Raw genomic sequence first — 13,270 nt, forward strand, 5'->3', positions numbered from 1 at the left:
TTTAAGGGGAAGCTAGATAAGTACATGAGGGAGAAAGGAATAGAAGGATAGACTGATAGGGTTAGGTGAACTTGGGGGCGAGGAGGCTTGTGTGGAGCATCAACACTGGCAGAGACCCAGTAGGGACAACTGGCCCATTTCATTTTAAAGCATTTCCTTCTATTTCTACTACTTCCAATAGGGGGGAATAAATCCCATAACAAGCCTGCTATTATTAGGAAGATAGGAACATAAGAGCAGGAGTATTATTAAAAATAAGAGGCACATGGAACCTCAGTTGTAAATCACTTGTAGGGAAGCCTTAGGAAAATGAACATTTTTTTCAGTGCTTAAATGTAATTAGGCAACAACATCTGTTCTTGTTGGAAAATAGAGAAACTGGGACATGATCCAAGTTTTTAATATAAAGAAAGGAATCAACAGGTGGATTAACAGAGGCACTCTCTGCCAGAAAAGGACAGAGTGTGATTGTGAGGTAAGGAAGCCTCAAACTAAATGCTATTTAAGAAGTTAACTGCTTCATGTTCAGTTATGCACTTGTGGAGCAGGTTGTGTCCACGTAGGGCAAATGGTGACTCTGTTCATGCATTATTATCAAAGGATACGGATAGATTCGTAACTCATCAGGAAGTACAGATATATGAGCTTGGCATTGAGGTGGGAGGTAGATGCTATGTGTAGGTGATGGTCATAAGCAATGCTCTTTTTTCAGTGCTACTTTGCTTTGGTTCTCAATGCACAAAAATTGGTTTCAATGCATTATACTACATTGTTCCTTTGTGGTGCATGGAAAGACAAGTGTGTGAATATGGATTGAGATATTGTGGGCATCTCTCTCACTATTTCTATCTCTAACCCCCACACTCCTATTCCACATCTTGTAGACTCTATCCTGTTCTCCCAGTTTTTCTGTCTCCATTTAACCTACTTTGATGACTCTACCTTTTGAACCGGAACTTCTAAAATGTCCTCCTTTTCCTTCAGCTGAGGATTCCCACTCTGTTATAGTCAGCAGGGACCTTGGTTAGGTCTATCGCATTTCCCATTCTTCAACCTTGACCCCATCTACTTGCCCTCACAACTGTGACAGAATTCTGCTGGTCGTCTCCTTCAATCTCACCAGTCCCTGGTCATCTTCTGCCATTTGCCTCAAGAGTGACATGATTGCACTATCAAACATATCTTCCACTCGCCTCCTCTCTATTTTCTGGAGTGACCATTCTCTCTGTGACGCCCTGAATCACTCACCCCTACTTAAGTTTTCTCTTCCTCTGTTACCTTCCTGTACAAATGCAGAAATGCTACACCAGTCTATTCACCTTCTCCTACGCAGTTATCCAGAGCCCCAAGCAACGCTGCCATGCAAGGCAGCAATATATCTTATCTGGTCTACTGTATTCATTGCCTTTGGGGTGGTCTCCTCTATAATGGGGAAACCAGAGGCAAATTAGGTAGCGCTATTATTAAACAACTTCATTCTGTGCACAAGTGTGACACCGAACCACTCATGGCTCCCTTCCCCTCCCAATCCCTCTCTGGCATTGAGCTCATATACTGTTCCATTGAAGTCCATCACAAGCTGCAGGAACAATGCTTTACCTTTCTTCTAGGCACCCTGCAACCTGATCTAAATAGTGACTTCCAACTTTAGCTATATCACCATTTCCACAGCCAACCTCCAGATTTTCCACCTTGCCCATCTCTCCTATTGTTAAACGCTATTCCCTATCCAGTGATGGAAGCGATTAAATGTGCCGTGCTGATTTCTCCATCTTTCTCTCCAAAAAGCAAGAATTCAGAAGTGCAGAAAGCTGAGGGAGAAAATATTAGAAGGTGCAAGAAACAAAGGTTTTTGAAAAGGTTTTGAAGATATCCTTCACTTAGAAACTGACATTTGCAGTTCATTGGAGTATGTGTCATAGGCATTCATTCAACTCTTGCCGCTCTCTGTGGTACAAGGATGAAGTCTTATGAGGTATCGTAGGTTTATAGTTGGCAAAATGTTGATGGGGAAGGGGCTTGAGGAATCTATAACTGATAAGCATTTCCCCCACTTTGTAGCTGCAAACCACTCCATACAGATTTGAATTAAAAAAGTGAAGGGTTTCAGCCGTGAGCAGAATGCTTGGGGCTTCGGGCTCAGACTCCATCACAATTCCATCAGTAATGAAGTGACTAAAATATTATGTTATCTCTAATGCCAGAAAATGGCTGGAGGACAATGGAAATAAATCATCCACTAAAGTCACACGCCAGCTAAAAATGTGCACTGCACGGGCTGTGCACTTAACATAGGAAGATGGGAACAGGAGTAGGCCATGCAGCCACTTGAGCCTGATCCTAAATCTATTCGATCATGGCTGGTAAGTACCTCAGCTCAATCTACTGCTGAAACCAATGGCAGCTCTTTAATAAATGGAAGTTTACAGATATGAGTGATGTGACACCTGGTGCTTTTTATCCAGGGATAAACAGCTGCGTAAAGCAATACTATTAGTATCTCAAGAAAAATCAGAGAGTGTTGTTTATTTTCTTGGGTGAGATAAAAAACCAAGCAAGTGCTGGATTTTCGGCATGTGAAGTGGGAGTGGGAGCAGAGAGTAAGTAAGGGCAGCCAAATATTGAGAGAGGAACAGAGTGGGAATAGGAGTGCAGATGACCAGAAAACCCCATAGGGAGAAGTGTGGGAGCTTCCAGGGGAGTGGAGTCTCAGCAAGGGTAGATAAGAGGAGGCCCAGTGGACAGAGAGACTATTTCCTTATTTATCTTATAGCAAGATTTCTACGTAAGGCAAATCAATTAAATTTGTGCAGAATAATCCTCAGTTTACTATTGAGAACACAGTTTTCCTAAAACCCTCTGGCTGAAGCCTTATACTGAAACAGAAAAAGATAGAAAGATAGAAAGAAAGAACTTGCATTTTTATGGCACCTTTCATGACATTCCAAAGTACTTGACAACCAATAAAATACATCTGAAGGAAGACATCGGGTGAAAGAGGGGAGAGCAACGTTAGTTAAGTTAATCACCTGCCTTGGACAGATTTAGCTCTTTAAGAAAGACAAACACACACAAGGAAGTGTGTTTCAGGTGCTGAGCTAATAAAGTTTGAAGAATCATTTGAGTTTCAAAAGGGGCTAACCTTTATGTTAATCAGTATGCTCTTGCACTTAACATGGTCTGCAATCTTTGTGCCTTTTACAGTTGTCTAGTGGTATGGCAATTGATTGAACATTGACAATTGAGGTGGGAGCAGAAGCAAAGACTTTCAGAGAGATGACTTGGGAGTGGATCGGACTGTCATGCAAGCTTATCAATATCTGGGGCAGTCACAGCTTCAGCAATCAAACCTGATGAATTTGTGATAAAGGTGTGTTTTCATGCAACAGTGAGGCAATAAAATGAGAATGGGAGACTTAACCAGAGCATATAACACTGACAAAGAAATCTGGATCCTGAAAAAAGGCTGAATTTCAACAGTGTGCACTTCCCTGCATCCTCCATTCTCTAATCCATTCTATAGTACACTCAATGGACAAAGAGGCAACAGACAAGACACACACAGCTCAGAGAACTTACCCGGCAATAACAATGAAAAAATCGAGACGGTTCCATGTGTCACCGAGGTAACATTTTGGGCCAAAGATGCCCAACGCAATCATCTTGGCAATCATCTCCACTGCGAAGAATGCAAAGATGAAATCATCAAAACCCTGAAAGACAGAATAACTGGTCAGTATGTTATACTCGAGTGGAGCCTGAGCAGAAGTGTTAGGCTGTTGCTGTCATCCGCTATGAAAGAATTGACAATTTTGGGACTGGATCTCAGAGAACCTGTCAAGAGGGCAACCAAAAAAATCCCACAGAGAGGAAAGTTATTTACAGTGTTAGGTGATGGTGCCACTGTTAGCTGTTCAGCTGGGAATTAGACTCATCTCCGCTTAGGGTTTCTCTGAGCCCTGAGTTAAACATTAAAGGCACAGCACCTTTTGTCTAGTGAGCAACTTGCTCATAACAAAGTGTAGCCACACTAAAAAGTGATTTAGATCCTTTTATTGCACAAGCTCCTGAATATCTAATGAAACATTGGCATGCCGGAGTGTAGCACAGCAGGAAGATAGGAACAGCGGTAGGTCATTCTACCCTCGAGACTTCTCCACAATTCAGTTAGATCATGGCTGATCTGCATCCTAACTTTGGGTGATATTTAATCAAGGCGACAGGGATCTTGCCTACTTGCTGGATAGTTGGCAAGAACCCTGCGTTGCCACTTATAAGGAAGGCCTGCCATATCAAGTGTCACTCAGGCACTTAACTGGACGATGGCCAGATCAAGGACCCTGGGGAGGAAGTCCTGCCCTCCACGATCTGCCGTTCACTCTACTGAGCAGCAGGCCTCAGGGAAGGGGGAGGCTGCAGTGGTACAACACCCACCTGTTATCGTCGCTGGAGCCCAAGCCACAGTTGAGGGATGTGGCTGGGTGAGGGTGAGTCGTAGGGACAGGGGGTGGCTCTCAGCAATGCCGGGTTCCGCAATCCTGCATTTGAATGAGGGACCTCCCCCACCGGGAGCCCTCAAGCAACCTGCATGAGTTTGCTTGTCATGCCGCCCACATGACAAGACCCCACCTGCCATGAACCAGGTTCTATAGGTTACGGTGCAGAAATAGGCCATTCGGCCCATTGTGTCTGCACCGGCCAAAAAGAGAAATAAGAAACTAGCCGCTCATTTTAATCCCACTTTCCAGCACCTGGTCCGTAGCCTTGCAGGTTACAGCACTTCAGATTCAAATCCAGGTACCTTTTAAATGAGTTGAGCATTTCAGCCTCAACCACCAATTTAGGCAGTGAATTCCAGACACCCGCCACGCTCTGGGCGAAAAAGATTTTCTTCATGTCCCCTCTAATCCTTCTACCAATCACCCTAAAGTATGTCCCCTGGTAATTGACCCCACAGCTAGGGGAAACAAGCCTTTCCTGCCTACCCTATCTAGGCCCCTCATAATTTTGTACACCTCAATGAGATCACCCCTTAGCCTCCTCTTTCCTAAGGAAAACAACCCTAACCTATCCAACCTATCCTCATAGCTTCAATATTCAAGCCCCAGCAACCTTCTTGTAAGTCTCCTCTGCACTTTCTTTAGAGCAATTATGTCCTTCCTGTAATGTGGTGGCCAGAACTGTACACAAAATTCTAGCTGTGGCCTTACCAGCATTTTATACAGTTCCACCATTACATCCCTGCTTTTGTATTCAATACCTCATCCAATGAAGGAAAGCATTCCATATGCTTTCTTGACCACCTTCAAGGACCTGTGAACATGCACTCCAAGGTCTCTCACTTCCTCAACCCCTCTCAATAAGTTACCATTTATTGAGTATTCCCTTGCTTTGTTTACTCTCCCCAAATGCATTACCTCACACTTTTCCAGATTGAATTCCATTTGCCACTTCTCCGCCCACTCAACCAAACCATTGATATCATTCTGGAGTTGACAGCTATTCTCTTCATTATCAACTACACAGCCAATTTTTGTGTCATCTGCAAATTTCTCAGTCATGCCTCCCACATTTAAGTCTAACTCATTAATATATACAACAAACAGCAAGGCCCCCAACACTGAACCCCGTGGAAGACCACTGGAAACTGTTTTCCATTCGCAAAAACATCCATCGACTATTACCCTTTGTTTCCTGCCACTGAGCCAATTCTGGATCCAATCTTCTATCTTCCTCTGTGTCCATGAGATCTCACTTTCCTAACCAGTCTGCCATGTTGCACCTTGCCAAACACCTTACTGAAATCCATGTAGATACCATCCACTGCACGACCCTCATCAATCCTCCTTGTTATTTACTCAAGAAATTCTATTAAGTTAGTGAGACACGATCTTCCCCTAACAAGACCATGCTGACTATCCCTGATCAATCCCTGTCTTTCTAAGTGACAGTTTATCCTGTTTCTCAGAATTATTTCCAATAATGTTCCCACCACCGAAGTCAGACTGACTGGCCTATAATTTTCTGGCCTATCCCTCGCACCCTTTTTAAATAACGGTACAACATTCGCAGATCTCCAATCCTCGGGGACCTCACCTGTATCCAGTGAGGGTTGGAAAATGAACCTCAGAGCATCCACTATTTCCTCCCTGGCTTCCTTCAACAGCCTGGGATACAATCCATCTGGCCCTGGTGATTTATCCACCTTCAAGGATGACAGTTCCTCCAGTACTTCCTCCCTCACTATGCTTATTGTATCTAATATTTCACACTCCTCCTCTTTAACGAGAATGTCTGCATCATCCCTTTCCTTAGTGAAGACAGAGACAAAGTACTCATTGAGAACCCTGCCCACATCTTCTGCATCAACCCATGAGTTACCATGTACATCTCTGATAGGCTCTACCTTTTCCCTAGTTATTCTGTTGCTCTTAATGTACTGGTGAAATATCTTAGAATTTCCTTTGATATTACCTGCCAATATTTTTTCGTATCCTCTCTTTACTTTCTTAATTTCCATTCTTACTTTACCCCTGTATTTTCTATTCTCCTCTAGGCTTTATACGGTATTAAGCTTTTTGTGGCTGTCATAAGCTTTCTTTTTCTGCTTTATCTTGGCCAATATGCTTCTGGATAACCAGGGGGCTCTAGATTTGGCAGTACCACGCCATTTTCTTTGTGGGGACATGTCTACACTGTGCCCGTGGAATCTCGCCTTTGAATGTCTCCCACTGATTTGACACAGTTTTGCCTTCCCTCAGTTTAGAACTTTTACTCCTGTTCTATCTTTGTCCTTTTCCATAACGATGCTAAATCTTACCATTGTATAGTCACTATCTCCAAAATAGAAGCATATGAGTTGAATTTTTCGCTAAGCGGCTGGGCGCGCGCCCGACCCACTCGAGCGTAAAATGACACAGGATGACGGCGGGTGAGCATCCTGACGTCAATCGGTCAGCGGGCGCACACTGGAGTCGGCAGCCCAGCCGCCAACAATTAACAGGCCTATTAAGGCCATTAAAGTATTAATTGAATTCAATATTTCACTGCCCTGTCCAACCTTACGGTTGGCAGGCAGGCGAATCAGCCAGGCGGCCTTAGGATTTTTTATGAAACCTCATCCGCGGGCGGGATGAGGTTTCCAACAGGAATTAAAAATAAAAAATATATGTTGAAATGTCATTTATAACATTCATGTGACAGAGTCACATGAGCGGGGACATACTTTTAACAATGGTAAGTTTTTTATTTCTGATTTTAAAAATCTCCAGCTCCCCGAGGCAGCTCTGAGCCTGAGGGAGCTTTCATTGCGCGCACCCACCCAAGCATGCACAAACTTCCACACTCGCTCTCTCCCTGCCCCCACCCCGGCAGCGCTCAGCGTTGTAACACGCATTTCACGCTGGCTGGCCGTTAATTAGCGGGCGGCTTTGCGGCCTACTCCTGCTCCCAGGCCTGTCTGCTGTGCCTGCCCGATGAGGTAAAATTCCTGCCTGTAGAAAATAGGAGCAGGAGTAGGCCATTTGGCCCTTCGAGCCTGCTCCGCCATTCAATATGATCATGGCTTACCCTCTACCTTAACACCATACTCCCGCTATCTCCCCATACCACTTGAGACCTTTAGAGTCTAGACATCTATCTACTTCCATCTTAGATATATTCAGTAACCTGGTCTCCACAGCCCTCCGTAGGAGAGAATTCCATAGGTTCACCACCCTCTCAGTGAAGAAGTTTCCCCTCATCTCAGTCCTAAATGGCCTACCCCATATCCTGAGATTGTGACCTCTTGTTCTCGACCCCCAGCCAGAGGAAACATCATTCCTGCATCCAGTCTGTCCATCCCTGTCAGAATTTTATACATTTCAATGAGATTCCCTCTCATTCTTCTAAACTCCTGTAAATATAGTCCTAACTGGCCCAATCTCTCCTCAGACGACAATCCTACCATCCCAGGAATCAGTATGGTGAACCTTTGCTGCACTCCCTCTATGGCAAGTATATCCTTTCTTAGGTAAGGAGACCAAAACTGCACACAACACTCCAGGTGTGTTCTCAACAAGGCCCTGTACAGCTGCAAGAAGACATCCTTGTTCCTGTACTCAAGTCCTCTTGCTACTTCATCTACTTGCCCAGCTTCATTTTCTAAGACTACATCTAGAATTGCACCTCCTCTTGTTGGGCTTGTTACGTGCTGATTAAAAAAGTTCTCTTGAATGCAGTTCAAGAATTTTGCGCCCTCTGTGCCCTTCAAACTGTTTGTATCCCAATTGATATTAGAGTAGTTGAAGCCGACAACAATACTGCCCTATTGTTTTTGCACAAAGAAATCTGTCTACATATTTGCTCTTCTACCTCCCTTCCACTATCAGGGGTCTATAATACACTCCTAACAGTGTGGCTGCCCTTTTTTTATTTCTGAGCTCAACCCATATGGTCTCATTTGATGCTTCATTTAGTATATCATCCCTCCTCACAGCTGTAATTGATTCTTTAACCAATAATTCTACACCCCCACCTTTTTCATCCCCCTCCCTATCCTGCCTGAAAACTCTATATCCAGGGATGTTGAGCTGCCATTTTTGCCCTTTCTTAAGCCAATAATAATATAATAGCAATGATATCATTCTGCCATGTATCTTTGTGTGCCCTCAGCTCATTGGCTTTATTTACTATGCTCCTTGCATGTACATATATACCATTTCTATGCTAGCTTGCACGTGGGACTGAGAGTAATCCTCAGATTACTGCTTTCGAGGTCCTGCTTTTCAATCTCCTTCATAGCTCCCTAAAGTTTGCTTTCAGGACCTCATCCCCTTTCCTATCTAAGTCATTGGTACCAACGTGGACCATGACCTCTGGCTGCTCACTCTGCCCCAGAAGAATGTCCTGCAGCTGCTCCATGACATTCTTGACCTTGGCACCAGGGAGGCAACATACCACCCTGGAGGCACGTCCATGGCCACAGAAACACCTGTCTGTACCACTAACTAACAAATCCTCTATTACTACTGCTCTTCCCCTCTTCGTTCTCCCCTCCCGTACAGCAGAGCTGCCTGTGGCTCTGACTGCACTCCTCCAAGGTACCAACACCCTCATCGGTATCAAAAACGGAAAACTGATTGGTGAGTAGGTCCCCAGCGGACTCCTGCACTACCTGCCTAATTTCCTTGGACTGCCTGGTGGTCACCCATTCTCTTTCTGCCTCCAGGCTTCTAACCACTTCTCTGAAAGTGCTATCCACATAGCCCTCAGCCTCACAGGTGTGCCACAGTGACTCCAGCTGCTGTTCGAGGTCCGAAACGCAGAGCTCAAAGTTCTGCAGCTGTTGACACTTCTTGCACATGTGGTCATCTGGGACACTGGTAGCATCCACAACTTCCCATGTATTACAAGACACGCATTCCACATGACTGTGCTGTCCTGCCATGGCTTCAATTTACTTCCCTTGTATTAACTTTATTTTACTTTGGTTTACTTATGCAACTTTATTTTAGCTGGCCTCAGCTTAACTTTATTTCCCTATTGCTTGTGTTTCTTAGTTAAATGTAAGTAGCCCCTTTTAAAAAGAATGTGTTTTTCTAATTTTCAGCTACTTGATGACACTCTCTAACAGCAGTTTCTCACCAACCAATTAACTTATGTTTCTCCTGTGATGTTAGGTGCTAGGTGCTGCTGACTGCCTGGCTTGAGGTCCTCCTCTCGCACTCTCCTCTAGGTGCTGCTGACTGCCTATCCCAGGGTCCTCCTCTTGCACTGTGCTCTAGGTGTTGCTGACTGCTGGCTCTGGTCCTCCTCTCAATCTCCTCTGCCACATGGGTTAATACTAATAGTGGTGGGATGTGGCCCTTAATTATCCATCTGAGAGATTCAATTGGCAATTGGATGAGAAGGTCGTCCATGGGTCTTAATCGGGGTTGAGGTGGGTGGGCATTGGGTCCCCACCCATCACCCTCCTGCCTGATTAAATGCCACCAAACTCACCACAGGGGAGGGCATTAACTTCTGCCCTCTGTCTAACTACCTTGTTTCCGACACTGTTAATTCCTTTGCTGAACAAAAATCTATCAGTCTTGATATTGAAATTTTCAACTGCTCCAACCAAGCTCGACAATTTTTGAAAGAGACCTTCGGGTGCGGTTAAAATGGGCAGGGTGTAAATCAGGTTTGGTGTTAATGGGGACCGGGTGTAAATTGGGAGAGGGTGTAAATTGGGACTGGATAAAAATTGGATGGGTATAAACCAGGACAGGATGTAAGTCAGGAGATGTTTAAATTGGGGTTGGTGGGGGGGGTGTAAATTGGACAGCTGTAAGTTGGGTGATGTTAAAATCGAGGGGGGTAAATTGAGACGACATGTAAATCATGAGGGGTGTAAATCGGACAGGGATTAATTGGGTTTGTGAAAGTTGGGTGGGTGTTGATTGGACAAGGTGTAAATCAGATGGGAAGAGCTAATGTATTCTAGACTCTCTCCTTAAACCTATATGGGAGGTGGATTATTTGGCTGATCAGGTGTGGGTTGATCAATGAGTTTTGTTTTGGCAACATTCAAGGACGGGCTGGGTTTCTGGTGTGCAGAATCAAAAAGATTCTGGTGGCAAATCTGGTGCAGATTGGGCACTGCAGTCATCCGCAAATTATAGATCATCTATGTCTATGGTTGACAGTTTAGTTTTGGCACAGAGACAACTGAGGTTAAAGAGATTTGCATCAAGATGGTATTTAGTACAGACACTGGAGGGAAGTTGATGTATAATGAAGTGAATGGCCGCTGTCATACTGAATCTCTCTTTGAAATGTAGCAGCATTGATATTAATGATTGGGAGGAGCTTGCTACCAATCATTCAAAATGGCGACAACATGTCCATCAAGTGGCATTATGCTTCAAGTCACAATGTCTTGATGGTGATGTAAAGTGATGGCAGAGAAGAGAAGGAAAGGAAGCAAACCATGTACTCCAAATCCAACTCCCTCATGGGACACCCTGACTCAGGTGTTTAAAAACTGCGGTTTGAGGATTGGCCTGTTCAGGCACATGAAGACCCATGGCAAAAAACGTAGACATCATCCTCAAATCAAGGAACAACAAACAACAACAGAGATGAAACCAGACGGGGTGTAATTCAGGCAGATGCAAATTGTGTGGGTGGGTGAAAATCAGGTGGGTGCATATCGGGTGGGTGCATACCGGGTGGGTGTAAATCGGGTGGGTGTAAATCGGGTGGGTGTAAATCAGGTGGGTGTAAGTCGGGTGGGTGTAAATCGGGTGGATGAAAATTGGGTGGGTGAAAATCCATGTGGACGTAAATCGAGTGGGTGAAAATCAGGTGGGTGTAAATCGGGTCGGCGTAATTTGGGTGGGCGTAAATCGGGTGGGTGTATATCGGGTGGGTGAAAATCCAGGTGGGCATAAATCAGGTGGGCGTAAATCGGGTGGGCGTAAATCGGGTGGACGTAAATCAGGTGGGTGTAAATCGGATGGGTGAAAATCCAGGTAGGCGTAAATCGGGTGGGTGAAAATCGGGTGGATGAAAATCGGGTGGGTGAAAATCGGGTGGGTGAAAATCCAGGTGGGCGTAAATCGGGTGGGTGAAAATCCAGGTGGGCGTAAATCCAGGTGGGTGTAAGTTGGGTGCGTATAAATGGGGTGGGTGTAAATCAGGATGGGGTAAATCTGGACAAGGTTTTTCTGAGATGGTCCTTCTTATCCATGGAATCTAGGCTTGGTACTTGGTTACTAGACAGACTGTAGTCATACTCTAGTTTTCTGCTTAACATTTGTTTATCAACACTACATCTGAAGAGGTTACAGAGTAGCCCCATTGCTCCTAGGCATGGTGTTCCAACCTCTCTCTCCCTCTCTCTCTCTCTTGACTGTCTGAACTCAGTGATACATCATCATCTATGTTATACTTTAGCTTATCCCATCTGTTAACTATTTGTACTACACCGCCCCCCAAATATACTGTACAATTTTCAACAGCAAGATTAGACTATATCTTTAATTATTTGCATTGCATTTCTGTAACTCCCATTTTACAACTATGGATTCGACTCAAATCCAAAACCTACACTTCCAGCCCCGCAAGTCATAGTTCTGGGGGATTCAATGTCCCACAGTATTCTTGGCCCCGAGGGAGGACATCTTGGTGACATGTGGGGTTTCTTCTTTATCTTGGAGGACATCATCATCATCATCATCGTCGCAGAATGGGACAGCAATTTAGCAGCATTGCTGGTAAGCAGAGTGTAGGGTTCAGGATGACTGAACTGCAAGGCCAAAGAGGACCTTTCAATGGGAGAAGACTGAAGGGCATCAACTTTGGACTCTCTGGGACTAGAAGAGAAGAACTCAGGATACTCTGAGGAACTTGTTGCTCCCTTGAAGCACACGGGGAAAACGCTTCAGCAGAGGAATGATCTTCAGCTCCAGGGAAGACTGGCACAGCCATATCATTCATTGCTGCATCGAAGACTCAGCAGGTATTAAAGGTCCGAGATTTCAATGAGGATGAAGGGGAAAAAAAAACAACAAAATTCCTGTAAGTCTTTCAGGAATGTATGAAGGGATGATTTCCCAATAATATTCCGGGAGGGTTATCTACTTTCTGTAGGCAGTGGTAAGAGAGCCACACTTCTCTCTGTGTGAGGTTGCTCCACTCTGGGCAATGGGAAGAGGTGCTGAGGACATGGAGATGAATGGGAAAATTTCCTGTCGACAATCACCTCAGGAACAAGATTGCTGTACAGGATTCTTCAGCTTCAGAAGTGCTAAAGATTCTGCCGCAGCTTCTGTGCTGACCTCCAGCTCCAAGGGGAAGAAGACTTTCAACTGAGACTGAAGTATGGGTGTCACATGACTTTCACCCCAGGAAGGTACCAGTGTGATCCTCTCTGGACTTTGACATGGAATCAGGCAAGGCATCCTCTGTGGTAGACTTCAGGGACAGCAAGACATAGACTAGACAATACATCGGTAAGTTCAGTGGAACAAAGATCACAATGCTGCTCAGCCACTAGAAACACAGCTGCCTCCAAAACAACTGACACTTCGTATGGTGTGTCGATCAACTGAATCAACCTCTAGGACCTCATCCTCCAACAGATCACGCAGTGCTGCAAGGGCTTCTTCCTCATCACTTTCTTCTGGAAAGAGCCAATTCAGGTCCAGCAGGTCTTCATAGACTCTGGTCTAACTTCATAGAGAACTGAGAGATTAATAGCTTCAACCTCCGCCTGGGGTCTAGTGGATGGTGTCTCTACGAGAGA

General features: G+C 44.8%; 1 protein-coding gene across 1 annotated transcript in view; it reads right to left on the reverse strand.

Moving 5' to 3' along the window:
• cacna1g (calcium channel, voltage-dependent, T type, alpha 1G subunit) overlaps nucleotides 1-13,270 on the reverse strand; it is a 1,015,897-nt gene that overhangs the window by 349,275 nt on the left and 653,352 nt on the right. Inside the window, exon 3 of the mRNA XM_078570777.1 lies at nucleotides 3,580-3,713. Within this exon, the coding sequence (XP_078426903.1) occupies nucleotides 3,580-3,713 (134 nt within the window). The remainder of the gene's footprint in view (nucleotides 1-3,579; nucleotides 3,714-13,270) is intronic.

The sequence above is a fragment of the Cetorhinus maximus genome, chromosome 24 (assembly GCF_964194155.1).
Source record: "Cetorhinus maximus chromosome 24, sCetMax3.hap1.1, whole genome shotgun sequence".
NCBI lineage: Eukaryota > Metazoa > Chordata > Chondrichthyes > Lamniformes > Cetorhinidae > Cetorhinus > Cetorhinus maximus.